The sequence below is a fragment of the Oncorhynchus keta genome, chromosome 14 (genome assembly GCF_023373465.1).
Source record: "Oncorhynchus keta strain PuntledgeMale-10-30-2019 chromosome 14, Oket_V2, whole genome shotgun sequence".
NCBI classification, from domain to species: Eukaryota; Metazoa; Chordata; class Actinopteri; order Salmoniformes; family Salmonidae; genus Oncorhynchus; species Oncorhynchus keta.
The window spans coordinates 37218758-37232822 of record NC_068434.1 but is presented as its reverse complement, the minus strand read 5'-3'; the positions used below and the strand labels follow the sequence as shown (position 1 = coordinate 37232822).

Below are 14065 nucleotides of genomic sequence, written 5' to 3'. Positions count from 1 at the left end.
GGTTGTGGGCGGAGCAGTTGCCGTACCAGGGGGTGATACAGCCCGACAGGATGCTCTCGATTGTGCATCTGTAGAAGTTTGTGAGTGCTTTTGGCGACAAGACGATTTTCTTCAGCCTCCCGAGGTTGAAGAGGCGCTGCTGCGCCTTCTTCATGATGCTGTCTGTGTGGGTGGACCAATTCAGTTTTTCTGTGATGTGTACGCCGAGGAACTTAAAACTTACTACCCTCTCTACTACTGTTCCATCGATGTGGATAGGGGGGTGTTCCCTCTGCTGTTTCCTGAAGTCCACAATCATCTCCTTAGTTTTGTTGACGTTGAGTGTGAGGTTATTTTCCTGACACCACACTCCGAGGGCCCTCACCTCCTCCTTGTAGGCCGTCTCGTCGTTGTTGGTAATCAAGCCTACCACTGTTGCGTCGTCCGCAAACTTGATGATTGAGTTGGAGGCGTGCGTGGCCACGCAGTCGTGGGTGAACAGGGAGTACAGGAGAGGGCTCAGAACGCACCCTTGTGGGGCCCCAGTGTTGAGGATCAGCGGGGTGGAGATGTTGTTACCTACCCTCACCACCTGGGGGCGGCCCGTCAGGAAGTCCAGTACCCAGTTGCACAGGGCGGGGTCGAGACCCAGGGTCTCGAGCTTGATGACGAGTTTGGAGGGTACTATGGTGTTAAATGCTGAGCTGTAGTCGATGAACAGCATTCTCACATAGGTATTCCTCTTGTCCAGATGGGCATTGACTCTGATTGAGAATCATACTTAGGCCGCCTTTTTCCCACCTGTGTTTGTGGGTAATTATTTATTTTCTGTGTGTGTTTGTGTGCGCCACGTTCTGTTTAACTGTTTTTCTTGTGAAAGTTTCACTTTGTTAAAAGATGTGGAATTACATGCACACTGCGTCTTGGCTTATCTATGACAGGGAGTTTGAAGACAGTGAACGTGACATGCCTGGGTATTTTACAGCTTGTTTCTCGCATAAAGAATCACGGAGCAAAGCGATGTTATAGATGACTTTATATAAACTGATCAGTTTAATTTATATGCACCATGAGCTGTCCATCCGATTGATTGTTCCGCGGCTGCTGCTTGAAGTTTTAGCACCACTATATAAATGACTCGAATCTGGCCTATTGTGAGGTCAATAACTGTGATCAATACATAATGGGCAAGAAACATATTGTTTTTAATCAAATATATTATAGTAGTGGCCAGCTATCAAAGTTGACCTCCGGTCCTCCTCATCTTCGCGCTCTCCTTCTCAAACTAAACAGAACATAGACTATAGGCTTATCCACACGCATGGACTAGGCCGAATCAAAATGTATTTTCGGAAGAAACCTTTGACTCTCCTCCTGAACTGAACCGTATCCCTACACAGAGCAGCCATTGGTTAAAAGCAGCACACAAAAACGTCTTTGATCAGCAAGAGTTGGAATATCCATTGCAGTGTGTGTAATGCAGCCTCGTTTTATTTAAACCATCCCAGCAGCTATCTTGGAAATATAAATATTAACTTTGCTCTATTCTTCTCCGAGCATGCACTTTGTAGCCTATAGCCTATGGATCATTTGATTGAGAGCACACTAAATAGCCTATAGGCACACTTGTTATTGTGAGCCCATTTGAGATTCAGAGATGAGGGGCGGCATCGAGCACACATCGATATATTGCCTAATAAGCAACTAATTCTAAAAAACGGAGAAATCATTTTAATTTCATCAACTACAAATTACATGACCCCCCCTCTGGACTAGATTTATTTTAAACTAAACCCTCATATTGACTGAAATTGAAAAGGCATGACCCGCGTTCTTTTTTTCCTCCAGGTAACCAAGATTAATAGGATCTCTAGGGAGGCACAGATTATCTATGAAATTGACCAGATACTCAAGTAGCCGCTCGAACAATGAAAATAATGGAAGGCAATCGGGAGAAGGCGAGATCAGGTGGGACCATTCTAGCCATTGAAGGCAGATATGCGTGTGAACAACAGGCACAACTCCAATATAAAGGCTGCATTCCAAACCCTCTCCCCTCAGTCCTCAAATTAAGTGACACTTCTGATGACGTATCATGACGTCTGACGAGTTAACACTTTCTATTTTTATTTGCAGGGCAAGGGAAGAATGAATTGGATCGCTCTTTCCCATAAATGTGGCACTCGTTCATCCCACGGTTGTGTTTTCAGTCATCATGGAACTGTTGTGTGTGCCTTATATGCGCTACAGTCAATTATGATTGCATTTCATATCTTGGCTAGAAGACAACGCATCCACAGGCATCTAATGTTAGCCATCCTACTATATCAGGTAAATCTAAAATTACAATGGATAAGTGTGATGTCAGGGAAGTTATGTGCGCAAGTTAACGTTTCCAAAAGCTAACCAAACAAAAACATGACTTTTATGATAACGTTATGTGTTTGAGCCGTCATCACAATTTCTAACTTATTTACATTATTTTGTACTTACACGTGCATGTTGACTTTTCCATATTAATGTTGTTTTTTAGGTTTTGGTGGACTTTTCTTAGTGGATGTACAATTATGGGGAATTGAATTATGGGGTGTTTCAGGCCCGGAGTGAACATAATTGTACACTCGCAAACTCGATCAAAAACAAGGACAAGAGGGGCTTACATTGCCCACTTCCCTTTCTTTGTTAATCATTTGGACCAACGACAAAGATGGCCGCGGGGATTTCCCCAACGGCAAAAGGCGAGGGTAAGTGGAAGAAGGTGTGTCTTTTATGAGTTTGAAACGCAGCCAGTGTTTTTTCTTAAAGATCCCGAAATGTCACGTGCCCTATTTATCAGTACACTTGTAACAACTTAAGCATTATGACATTTCTATTCAAACACTTGGTAAATTGAGAAAAAAAACGCCACGTGCTGGATAAGATTTTGGGCCCAGTTATCTTTCTCGCTTCCTCTCTGACTGGGGCCAATTGTCTGTCTGTCATCAAATAGGGAAGACCAAATTTGGCAGCAATGCCCAACGAGGGGTGAGGTCATGTTGACTTTGCTCTCAGTGCTGCTGTCCTCAAAAGCGAGGTTATGTTTAGCTTTGTTTATTTCTCCTTTAAAAGGTTAGCTAGATGGAATATATATATATATATATATATATGTGTGTGTGTGTGTGTGTGTGTGTGTGTGTGTGTGTGTGTGTGTGTGTGTGTGTGTGTGTGTGTGTGTGTGTGTGTGTGTGTGTGTGTGAGAGAAAGGAATTTATGGCTGAATAGTTAGATGAATGGATCTTGCCCTTCCTGTGCAAATAAAACATTGGCGTCTTTCTGTATACAGGCAGACGGGAGGGGGGTGTTAAGATATTTTTTGTTTTTTACAATGACCTTTTATTTGCCAGGAAAGTCAATTAAGAACAAATTCTTATTTACAACAACAGCTTGTTGTTTTGAAAATGTAAGCCCATAGAACCACCTGCCTGAGGGACAGAGGAAGACTTTGTTGTGAGAGGATCCATGAGCGACGTGCTATAGAAAGGCAGATGAGTTCACTGGAGGGTGAAAAACCACTGGCCATATACCGCAGTTTCTGTCTCTCTGAGCCATCAATGACACTCACTGCACATTTCAAATATGTTCTCCAACCATCTTTTGCCATAGACATTAAATATTTTCCATATTCTGTTGTGTTACAGCCTAAATTGAAATGGATTATATTGAGATTTTTTTTGTCACTGGAGTACACACAATACCCCATGTCAAAGTGGAATTATGTTTTTCTACATTTTTACAAATTAATTTGCTTAACAAGTAACATAATAACTTGCATAGACTCACTGTGTGCAAAGATAGTGTGGATCATGATTTTTGAATGACTATCTCATCTCTGTACCCCACACCTACAATTATCTGTAAGGTCCCTTTTTTTATTTTTTTAGGTCCCTTTTTTAAAGGTAGGCTTTTTTATTTCACCAAAATGGAACAGCAGTCTATAAACAATTAACAACAATAACACAGTGAAAAAAATGCAAAAGGCAAAATGAGGAGGTAGGCGAATAATACAATTTTGCAGAATAACACTGGAGTGATAAATGATCAGATGGTCATGTACAGGTAGAGATATTGGTGTGCAAAAGAGCAGAAAAGTAAATAAATAAAAAACAGTATAAAAACAGTATGGGAATGAGGTAGGTGAAAATGGGTGGGCTATTTACCAATAGACTATGTACAGCTGCAGCGATCGGTTAGCTGCTCGGATAGCTGATGTTTGAAGTTGGTGAGGGAGATAAAAGTCTCCAACTTCAGCGATTTTTGCAGTTCGTTCCAGTCACAGGCAGCAATGAATTTCAAACACAAAGACCAGGAAGGTTTTCCACAAAGAAGGCAACCTATTGCTATATAACCTTTATTTAACTACGAAAGTCAGTTAAGAACAAATTCTTATTTATAATGATGGCTACACCAGCCAAACCCAGAAAACACTGTGTCAATTGTGCACCGCCCTATGGGACTCCCAATCATGGCCGGGTTGTGATACAGCCTGGATTCAAACCAGGGTGTCTGTAGTGACACCTCTCGCACTGAGATGGAGTGCCTGAGACCACAGCGCCACTTGGGAGATGGATCAACCACATTGTAGTTACTCCACAATACTAACCTAATTGACAGAGTGAAATGAAGGAAGCCTGTACGGAATAAAAATATTCCAAAACATGCATCCTATTTGCAACAAGGCACTAAAGTAATACTGCACGAAATGTGGCAAAGCAATTCACTTTTTGTCATGAATACAAAGTGTTATGTTTGGGGTAAATCCAATACAACACATTACTGAGTACCACTCTCCATATTTTCAAGCATAGTGTTTACGGTAACTATAAATGTATTATTTTTTAAATTATTATTATAATTTTTTTTTTTTACCACTTTTTCGTGATATCCAATTGGTAGTTACAGTCTTACTCCATCGCTACAACTCCCGTACGGACTCAGGAGAGGTGAAGGTCGAGAGCCATGTGTACTCCGAAACACAACCCTGCCAACACGCACTGCTTCTTGACACACTGCTTGCTTAACCTAGAAGCCAGCCACACCAATGTGTTGGAGGAAACACTGTACAACTGGCGACCGAAGTCAGCTTGCAGGCTCCTGGCCCACCACAAGGAGTCGCTAGAGCATCACGGGCGGCCAAACCCTCCGCTAACCCGGACAACGCTGGGCCAATTGTGCACCGCCTCATGGGTCTCCCAGTCACACCAGGGTCTGTAGTGATGCCTCAAGCACTGCGATGCAGTGCCTTAGACCGCTGCATTACTTGGGAAAGCTATTAAAGTTATTATGTTATCATATAAAGTGTGCATGTTTAACATAGCATGCATATGTCATAGGAGGTCTGTGGAGATCTTCACAATTGCTGTAATAATCTGCTCAGAATCTCGAGTGGCATTGAGCACTTGAACCATGTACTTTTATTGTAATCTCAACGCAATCCAGGTAATTTGGTTATGCTATTAGATGAAGAGCAGTCATTACACATACATCTGTTGTATAAATAAACAAAATATCTGACATTGTATTCCCATTTGAACTTTTATGTGCTTTTAAATGGTTAAAAGTGCAGTGATAGACATTTGGGTGACAACTAAACCAAAAATATGACTTTGTTTTTTCATTAGAATGTGGTTGTGCTTTTAGATGGATGAAAGCATATTGATAACACATTGGAAATTCAACTAACTTTTGGCTGTTTTTTTTTCAGTCTGTGAATATGGTTGTAATCTCATTGATCAACATCTCAACCAAATATTACCCAATTATCCACTTTAAAATGATGTAGTGTGCCCGGTGGGATATGTCATCATATGTCATATGTATCCTCCATACCATTTGGGCATCAGGAAGGGATGGCCATAACAATACTAAAGATTAAGAAATGCTCATATCTCAGTGTTCCTGTTCCCCCATTAATAGCATTAGCTCTTCCGGCATACAGAATCATTCTGTTTTGCGAAAGCACTGCTGGCACCATGAATAATTTCTTGGTGTATTTTACTAATAAGGCATTATGAGCAAGAAGGGAGAAGGATAATCTGACCATTGGAACCGCTATTAGTCTTAATTGTGGCTTCTGAGTGAGGCGGAGCAACCCGATTTGATCACTTGAATTTATTTTATAGTGGATTATTATTGGGGAACAGTGGAGTGCTTCCAATCGGTCTCCTCTCTGAACAATCAACAGTGCTATAAGGGCAATCTAGAACCAGTCAATCACAGTGAGCAATGATTCCCACTAGCAGGCTTCTCTTCTTTCCCTCCCCAGGCAGACAGTGATAGTTCTTAAAGAGGGGAGGGAAGGGAGGAGGAGGAGAAGGAAAAGGAGGGGTTGAGATGGGATGGGGAATAATGTTGAGGATTATTTTCAATATTTTCAATGTAGATCTAATCAGGGTAGCAGTCTTCATCCTGAGAATTATGTGTGGATGGATGCAAAAGATACATTGAGGAAATAATGTGGATTGTTTGCATTCATTATTTTGGCAAATGAAAACGCACACCTGCTGTGTAAAGCCCTGTGAGCATTGTGTGTTCTCTGAGTATGCTTGCTGAACAGATGCCCATTTCGGTGCTTTTTATCTACATATTAATATCAGGGATCAGTGTAACTGGCAGAGAGCATGTGTTTATTTGCCCTTTGAAATCAGTGGGGTTTGGCAATGGGCAATTGGACATTGAGTCACATCCCACTGGGCACAAACTGATCGAATCAACGTTGTTTCAAAGTAATTTGTCAATATATTGTTGCGTGGAATCTATGTGAATTTTTTTTTTTGAGGGTGACATTTTAACCACAGGATTTTGTCATCATGGTAACCAATTTTCAAGACAGACAAAATATGTTGAATTTGTACCTTTTTAAACAATGTCGGATCTGGGCAAGACCTCCTACTGGAGCTATCCATTTAGTCTCCCACCCAGGCTTTTAACCAAGCCCAGCTCTGCTTAGCTTTGATATTTGACACTGACAACTACCAATGTGCTATTGTGAGAAGTTGTTTTGAGCGAGTTGGTGAATAAAGGTGGAAATCTCATTGCTCAACGTCTAAACCAAATACTACCCACATTTCCATCTTCAAATGACTAGGAGTGCCAAATGGGATATGACAGAATGACATCAAACATCAGCATTAATTTGTATTAATTTTAAAAAGTATTCATGTGAAATATAGGCCAATATTGCACTATGTTTAGGAGGACTATAATATAGCCCATATGTCGTATGTGGAGAATTAACACAAACACTGCATACAATTCATAGAATATATAATACATTAACCAGCATGTGTAATTAGGCCATGCATGATTGTATCCATGTTCTGGTGCAAGAGGATAACCACATTTAAATTAGGCTTACTATACATTCATCGCAGACTGCTTATTGATTTTCTGGGGGGCACTTGACCGCACAGAAGGCATCCCTCAGGAACCAAACACCTGAAATGCATTCGTTTTTCCAGTATTTTAAACCCACTGGCGCGTAATCGTGTCATTGGCGCGACTCGCAGATTCATGATATTTTAAGCATTCATATTTTATTAATTACGTTGGAGTAGGGACAGATGCAATAACATTGACACATTGCAATTTAGAACAGTAACCTAGCTTTCAACACGTTCGCTTGCACGAATGTCCCTAGACAGTAGCCTAACGTCACAAGAAAATCAAATTAGTCACAGTGACACGTTCTTTGCAACGACCGAAATAAACGTTCACATTTTACATTGGGCATGTAAGAGCTACCCACTGGGCACACACTTGTTGAATCAACGTTGTTTCCACGTCATTTCAAGGCAATTGCGTTAAACCAACGTGGAATAGACGTTATTAAATATATGTATGTGCCCACAGCCTGTGCACAGTGGGTAGCGACCAACCAAGGTCTAACGATCAACAACCCTTACAAATAGATCCACTCTCAAGGGGCTACGAATCCATAATTAGACTATAGCCTATTTATCAAAGAATTGTTCATGTTAGCTCATGTTGGCTTATTAAGAGCTCATGTGTTTTATGATGGACATCTACCTCATGCAAACCAATTTATCATTGTGTGTCATTTGGCGCTATAAATGTTTTGACTAACGTCACCGAATAGCTCAGGTGAATAGCCTACATTAGATACATCCTTGTTGTACATTTGATTTCACTGGTAAGTTTAACTAACTCACCTGTCAACACTGATCACGCACAGGGTCATGATGGAGGCTGTGCAGCACATTACATCCATACCAATGAAGATGTTGCAAAACACCTCCCCAAAAAGCCACTTGCCTCCAGTTAGGTCTGTCACTATAACAAAGGGCATGACAACTATGGCCACGGAGAGGTCTGCCACAGCCAGGGACACAAGAAGATAGTTTGACGGTTGTCTTAATTTTTTCACCACGCAAACCGCTATGACAACCAGTGTGTTTCCCATCACCGTGACCGCTGTGATGATAGCCAACATCACTCCGATTATTATCTTCTCTCCACTGCCGAAATCAAGTAGTGTCTCCCCGCACGTATCGTTCCACATGGCTGTTGGACCAGCTGTGACCAGGACGTTATAGAAAAGCTCCAGAGTGCCATTGATAACTTCGGAAACATCCTCTCTCTTATTGGAAGTGGGATCGACGCCCGAAGTATTGAACATTACGAAAACGTGATCCCGGCGGTGATGCAAGGGACACCTCGCCAGTGTACTCCAATTAAGCGCATTCTTGATCAGTAGGCTACGCCTGTGATCTTGGGTCCAGTAGTTTATTGTTTTCCTTTGTAACGAGACAGCCAGTACTGAGAAACATCAGTCCAAACCTTAAAGCCATGCACAGTCAGAGCGTTTCACCTTCCCAAAAGAGTGATCCGCGCCTCTCCAAATGCGCAAGAAGAGGCGAAAAACAATGATGAATGTTATGGCCAGCATCGAGTTATCTTCAAAGAAATCTTCCCAGAAAAATCACTAAAACGTCATAAAAAACGTTGCATGTTAAGCTATTTTTAGGTTGATTTCACAACGCGCTTGTTTTCCAGTGTGGCTTAGGGTAGGCTAATTCGCTGACAGAAATACATTTTCCCACGAGCGGTTTAGATCCATCTGCGAACGCTCAAACACGAAAATGTGTTCACAAAGATACAAGTCCATGCAAGGTAATTGAAACGTATCAAACATTTTACTACTCATGTACTTAAGGCTATAGGACTTGGTGCATACCTGCTATTATGATATATTGTTAGATTTTTTTCCAGCAGGGAAAAAATGATTTAATCAAAAGCAAACGGATCATATTTACATAATCTCTAAACTAAATTGAGGACAGTAGGTCTATACTGGTTCAAATTGAGGACATCAATGTAGGGTACTAGTGGGTAACTAGCCCCCTGGTGTAACTGCCCACTCTGTAATTCACTTTAAGACCACAAGATGTCACCAAATTATTTTTTCCAAACATGTCCGTGGCTGCCACTGCTCTTGCTCAACAAAAAATATCCTCTGTGTCATCACAACTTTTGTTGTCACTACAGATCCGGGTTCAATCCTGGGCTGTAACGTAGCCGGCTGTGACCGGGAGACGGGGGAGGGGGGTGCATGCACTCTGATATTCCAACGAATATGTTTTTTAAATTAATTATAAACAACTATCGAAAAACCTTTTGCTCCTGAATGTCATTTTAAAGACTGCTGGGATTTAAAGTCTTGCATTATTAAAATAATATTTAGTGCAATTGTACTTAATGTATTGTACGGAAAAGGAACAACAAAGAAAGAACAAAGCAAATTAATGTGCGGGTGAGTTAAAAAGAGAGACTTTACATCAAATCTCCTCATGGTGCATATATTAATGGTGACATGTGCAACACCATTTCCCCCCCATATGTTATTTTATTAATTAAAATAAGACAACTAGACTTAGCTTTTAAGCATTAATTACTAGAGAATGTATAAATTAAACCGATTAAATGGATTTTAACACACTTGTGTGAAACCCTGTGTCATAATCGTCTACTGGGATAACTGGCACCCCTGGGGCAGTTACACCGGGACATAAAAAAAAAGCAAATTTTCTAAAAACAAAAAAAGTGAAATAACAAAAAAAGTGTCAACTGTAGCCATTTATTTCCCTTCATAGTTTATTCACCTAAGCATGACCTTCATCCACATACCAATTTTTTTCTCCAAACGTTGCTTTTCTGTGTCAGCAATTAGACATTGTTATTAAGGGGGACAAGTTACCCCCTTGTACCCTACTAGTCTAATATAGGATGGGCCAAGGGCAAAATTGTGGTGCAGATATTTTGGGAGAGAACAGTATACCGGGTCCGCGGGGTATCCCAGTTTTTTTATTTGTTTTATTTTAAAATGCGTTTCACCTAATTCAACAGTTTGACATGACTTATTATGCCTCTTTTGTGGTATTTTAAGGGGTATTTTGAAAACCGTATACATGGAAGGATAAGTAGAAGGCCCCCCAACGCCCCAATTTTTAAATATATATATATACAGTACCAGTCAAAAGTTTGGACACACCTACTCATTCAAGGGTTTTTCTTTATTTTTACTATTTACTACATTGTAGAATAATAGTGAATATATCAAAACTATGAAAGAACACTTATGGAATCATTTAGTAACCAAAAAAGTTTTAAACAAATCTAAATGTTTTTTATATTTGAGATTCTTAAAAGTAGCCATCCTTTGACTTGATGACAGCTTTGCACACTCTTGGCATTCTCTCAACCAGCTTCACATGGAATGCTTTTCCAACCGTCTTGAAGGAGTTCCCACATAGGCTGAGCACTTGTTGGCTACTTTTCTTTCACTCATCCCAAACCATCTCAATTGGGTTGAGGTCAGGTGATTGTGGAGGTCAGGTCATCTGATGCAGCACTCCATCACTCTCCTTCTTGGTCAAATAGCCCTTACACAGCCTGGAGATGTGTTTTGGGTCATTGTCCTGTTGAAAAATAAATAATAGTCCCACTAAGCACAAACGAGATGGGATGGCATACCCTGCAGAATGCTGTGGTTTCCATGCTGGTTAAGTGTGCCTTGAATTCTAAATAAATCACAGACAGTGTCAACAGCAAAGCACCTCCTCCTCCATGCTTCACAGTGGAAACCACACATGTGGAGATCATCTGTTCACCTACTCTGCGTCTCACAAAGACACGGTGGTTGGAACCAAAAATCTTACATTTGGACTCATCAGACCAAAGGACAGATTTCCACCGGTCTTATTATTATTGGTGTCCTTTAGACGTGGTTTCTTTGCAGCAATTGGACCATGAAGGCCTGATTCACACAGTCTCTGAACAGTTGATGTTGATATGTGTCTCTTACTTGAACTCTGTAATGCATTTATTTGTGCTGTAATTTCTGAGGCTAGTCACTCTAATGAACTTATCCTCTGCAGCAGAGGTAACTCTGGGTCTTCCTTTCCTGTGGCGATCCTCATGAGATCCAGTTTCATCCTAGCGTTTGATGGTTTTTGCGACTGCACTTGAATAAACTTTCAAAGTTCTTGAAATGTTCTGGATTGACTGATCTTAATGTCTTAAAGTATTGATGGTCTGTCGTTTCTCATTTCTTATTTGAGCTGTTCTTGCCATAATATGGACTTGGTCTTTTACCAAATACCACCCCTACCTTGTCACAACACAACTGATTGTCTCAAACGCATTAATTAAGAAGAAAATAAATTACACAAATTAACTTTTAACAAGGCATACCTGTTAATTGAAATGCATTCCAGGTGACTACCTCATGAAGCTGGTTGACAGAATGCCAAGATTGTGCAAAGCTGTCATCAAGGCAAAGGGTGGCTAATTTGAAGAATCTCAAATATAAAATATAATTTGATTTGTTTAACACTTTTTTGGTTACTACATAATTCCATATGTGTTATTTCATAGTTTTGATGTCTTCACTATTATTCTACAATGTAGAAAACAGTTCAAATAAAGATAAACGCTGGAATGTGTAGGTGTGTCCACACTTTTGACTGGTACTGTATTTATTTCCTGCATTTCAACACATTTTGCCATGGGGCAGAGAGAAAGATGTGCAGTTTATAATGCTAATAAAACATTTTGAGAGAATAATATGAATGCTGAAAAGCTACTTTTAACATAAATAGTTTTTCTTCCAAAACATTAAGTAACTCATATTGTAGTTATTTATAGGTCATATTTCATGGAAATCTATATATACATTTTTAGGAACTCAGTCAGTGTTTCAACTTACTGTTGAAAGTTAGAATAGTATAATGCACAAAATTTGGTTGTGCATCAGCAGTTTTTCTCTTGTTATGTGAGACACTGACAGTCATTCAATTAGCCCAAAAACTGAAAACATTTCTCTCCACACTATGGTTGTATGGGTAGAATTGCAGAAAAAATAGCTGTAAAACGGCTATTTTTCCTATCCGACCCATGGCAAAATGAGTAGAATTGCATGAAATGAGTTATAAAATTGCTAAATCTTCTCCCTATCCCATGGCAAATTGTGTAGAATTGCAGTAAACTTGTTTTAAAACTACAACAATTTCTCTCCACCCGATAGCAAAATGTGTAGAATTGTAGGAAATGAGCTATAAACCTTAAAAAAGATATATACGATGTCAAGAGGGGGGCCATAAATATCCTTACACATTATTAAACATAAACCAGCTAAATGACTGCTTTCTGTTCTTTTTCATCTGAATTTTATCCAGAAGTTTTGGACATATTACTGTTTTGCATTATATAGGGAATGAAGGGTAATCATTGCTGGCGATTGAACCAGTGACCCATGGAGTTATGGATTGGATTAGTGGATTATCGCCTGTGCCATTAACACTCAGACCTCTTTGCAGAGGTCATAGTATGATTGATTACAGGGATGGTATACAAAACTAATATGTTTGGAAAAGTGATATATTTTAAAGACTTGAATTGATTATCCTGCCAAAGCTAGGTCATGATTGTTTATAAAGACCATCTTAAATTGTGTTGGTTTTGAGGTGTCAAGTACATGGTGATTGGAATTAGAATAAACAAAACAAATAAATACAATATATCTTGCTTTCTATTAAATACATGGGAAAGGACCTGATTTTTCCATGCAAATGATCTGTGGACAGTGACATTGCAGGTCAGACAAGAAACAGTCCTTCTGGTTCCCTTCTATGCCACCCCTGGGCATAACAGAGGGCACCTGTTAATAAAAATAAACCGATGAGGAATATTCAGTCAAAACCACTGGAGTTTAAAACATATTATTTTCAACATTGGAAATATGCTGGGGGAGACAGACAGCGTGGACAGGACATAAGGGATAGAGCACTTCCCAGGCTGTTCACTTCATCATCCAGGGAACAGCTGTGGTACGTTAACCCCATTAGGCCTTGGGAAGGCCAGCTCCTTCCCGCATACCACCACTGCCTGGGCTGTCTGTCTCTCCCCCGGATGTGATCACCAGCACAGCCTAGGACTTTGCTCGCCATTACCCACTGCTGGGTCTGATGGGCATGCTGGTGATGATGATTGTTGCATTAGATTACCAACAGTGTCTAGTGACAGTGCTTGGCCAGCCCTACTGTCATTGAAATTGCCCCACTTACAATGAGGCACATGATTAATTATTATTATTAATCAATGGTTTGGATGCCAAGGAACGGTGGTACACGTTGTTACTCAGGAAAACAGGGAGGGCACAAGCATTGAGATCTTATGAAAACAACATGTCAGCAACCAGTCAGTCTCTTGTAATGGAGAGGAGGGGAGAAGTAGATGTGATTAAATGGGTTTTAAGCTGCTCTGGGAGACTGGTGGAACATTCCTGCTGTGGAATTTTATGCAAGAGCGCCAGTTTATGCAGTGAGTGACAGCTCAAACTAACTGTAGATAGTAGCTGCTGATTGGGATGTCACTTTGGCTTTGTGACAGTCCATCGACAAAACAAGTTCAAGGAAATCATGAAAACAAATCTTGTATTTATTTTTGTATTACGGGCCTCTTGTCATGAGTTTTACAAGTGTAGCATACCCTTGCCCCTCTTTGTGGCCAATCAGTCAGCCCAGCAATCTAT

At 40.3% G+C, this 14065-nt stretch overlaps 1 protein-coding gene across 1 annotated transcript in view; it reads right to left on the bottom strand.

Moving 5' to 3' along the window:
* LOC118393366 (5-hydroxytryptamine receptor 7) overlaps positions 1–9489 on the bottom strand; it is a 36546-nt gene extending 27057 nt beyond the window's left edge. Inside the window, exon 1 of the mRNA XM_035785984.2 lies at positions 8187–9489. Within this exon, the coding sequence (XP_035641877.1) occupies positions 8187–8653 (467 nt within the window). The 5' untranslated portion in view covers positions 8654–9489. The remainder of the gene's footprint in view (positions 1–8186) is intronic.
* Between the last annotated feature and the right edge of the window lie 4576 nt (positions 9490–14065).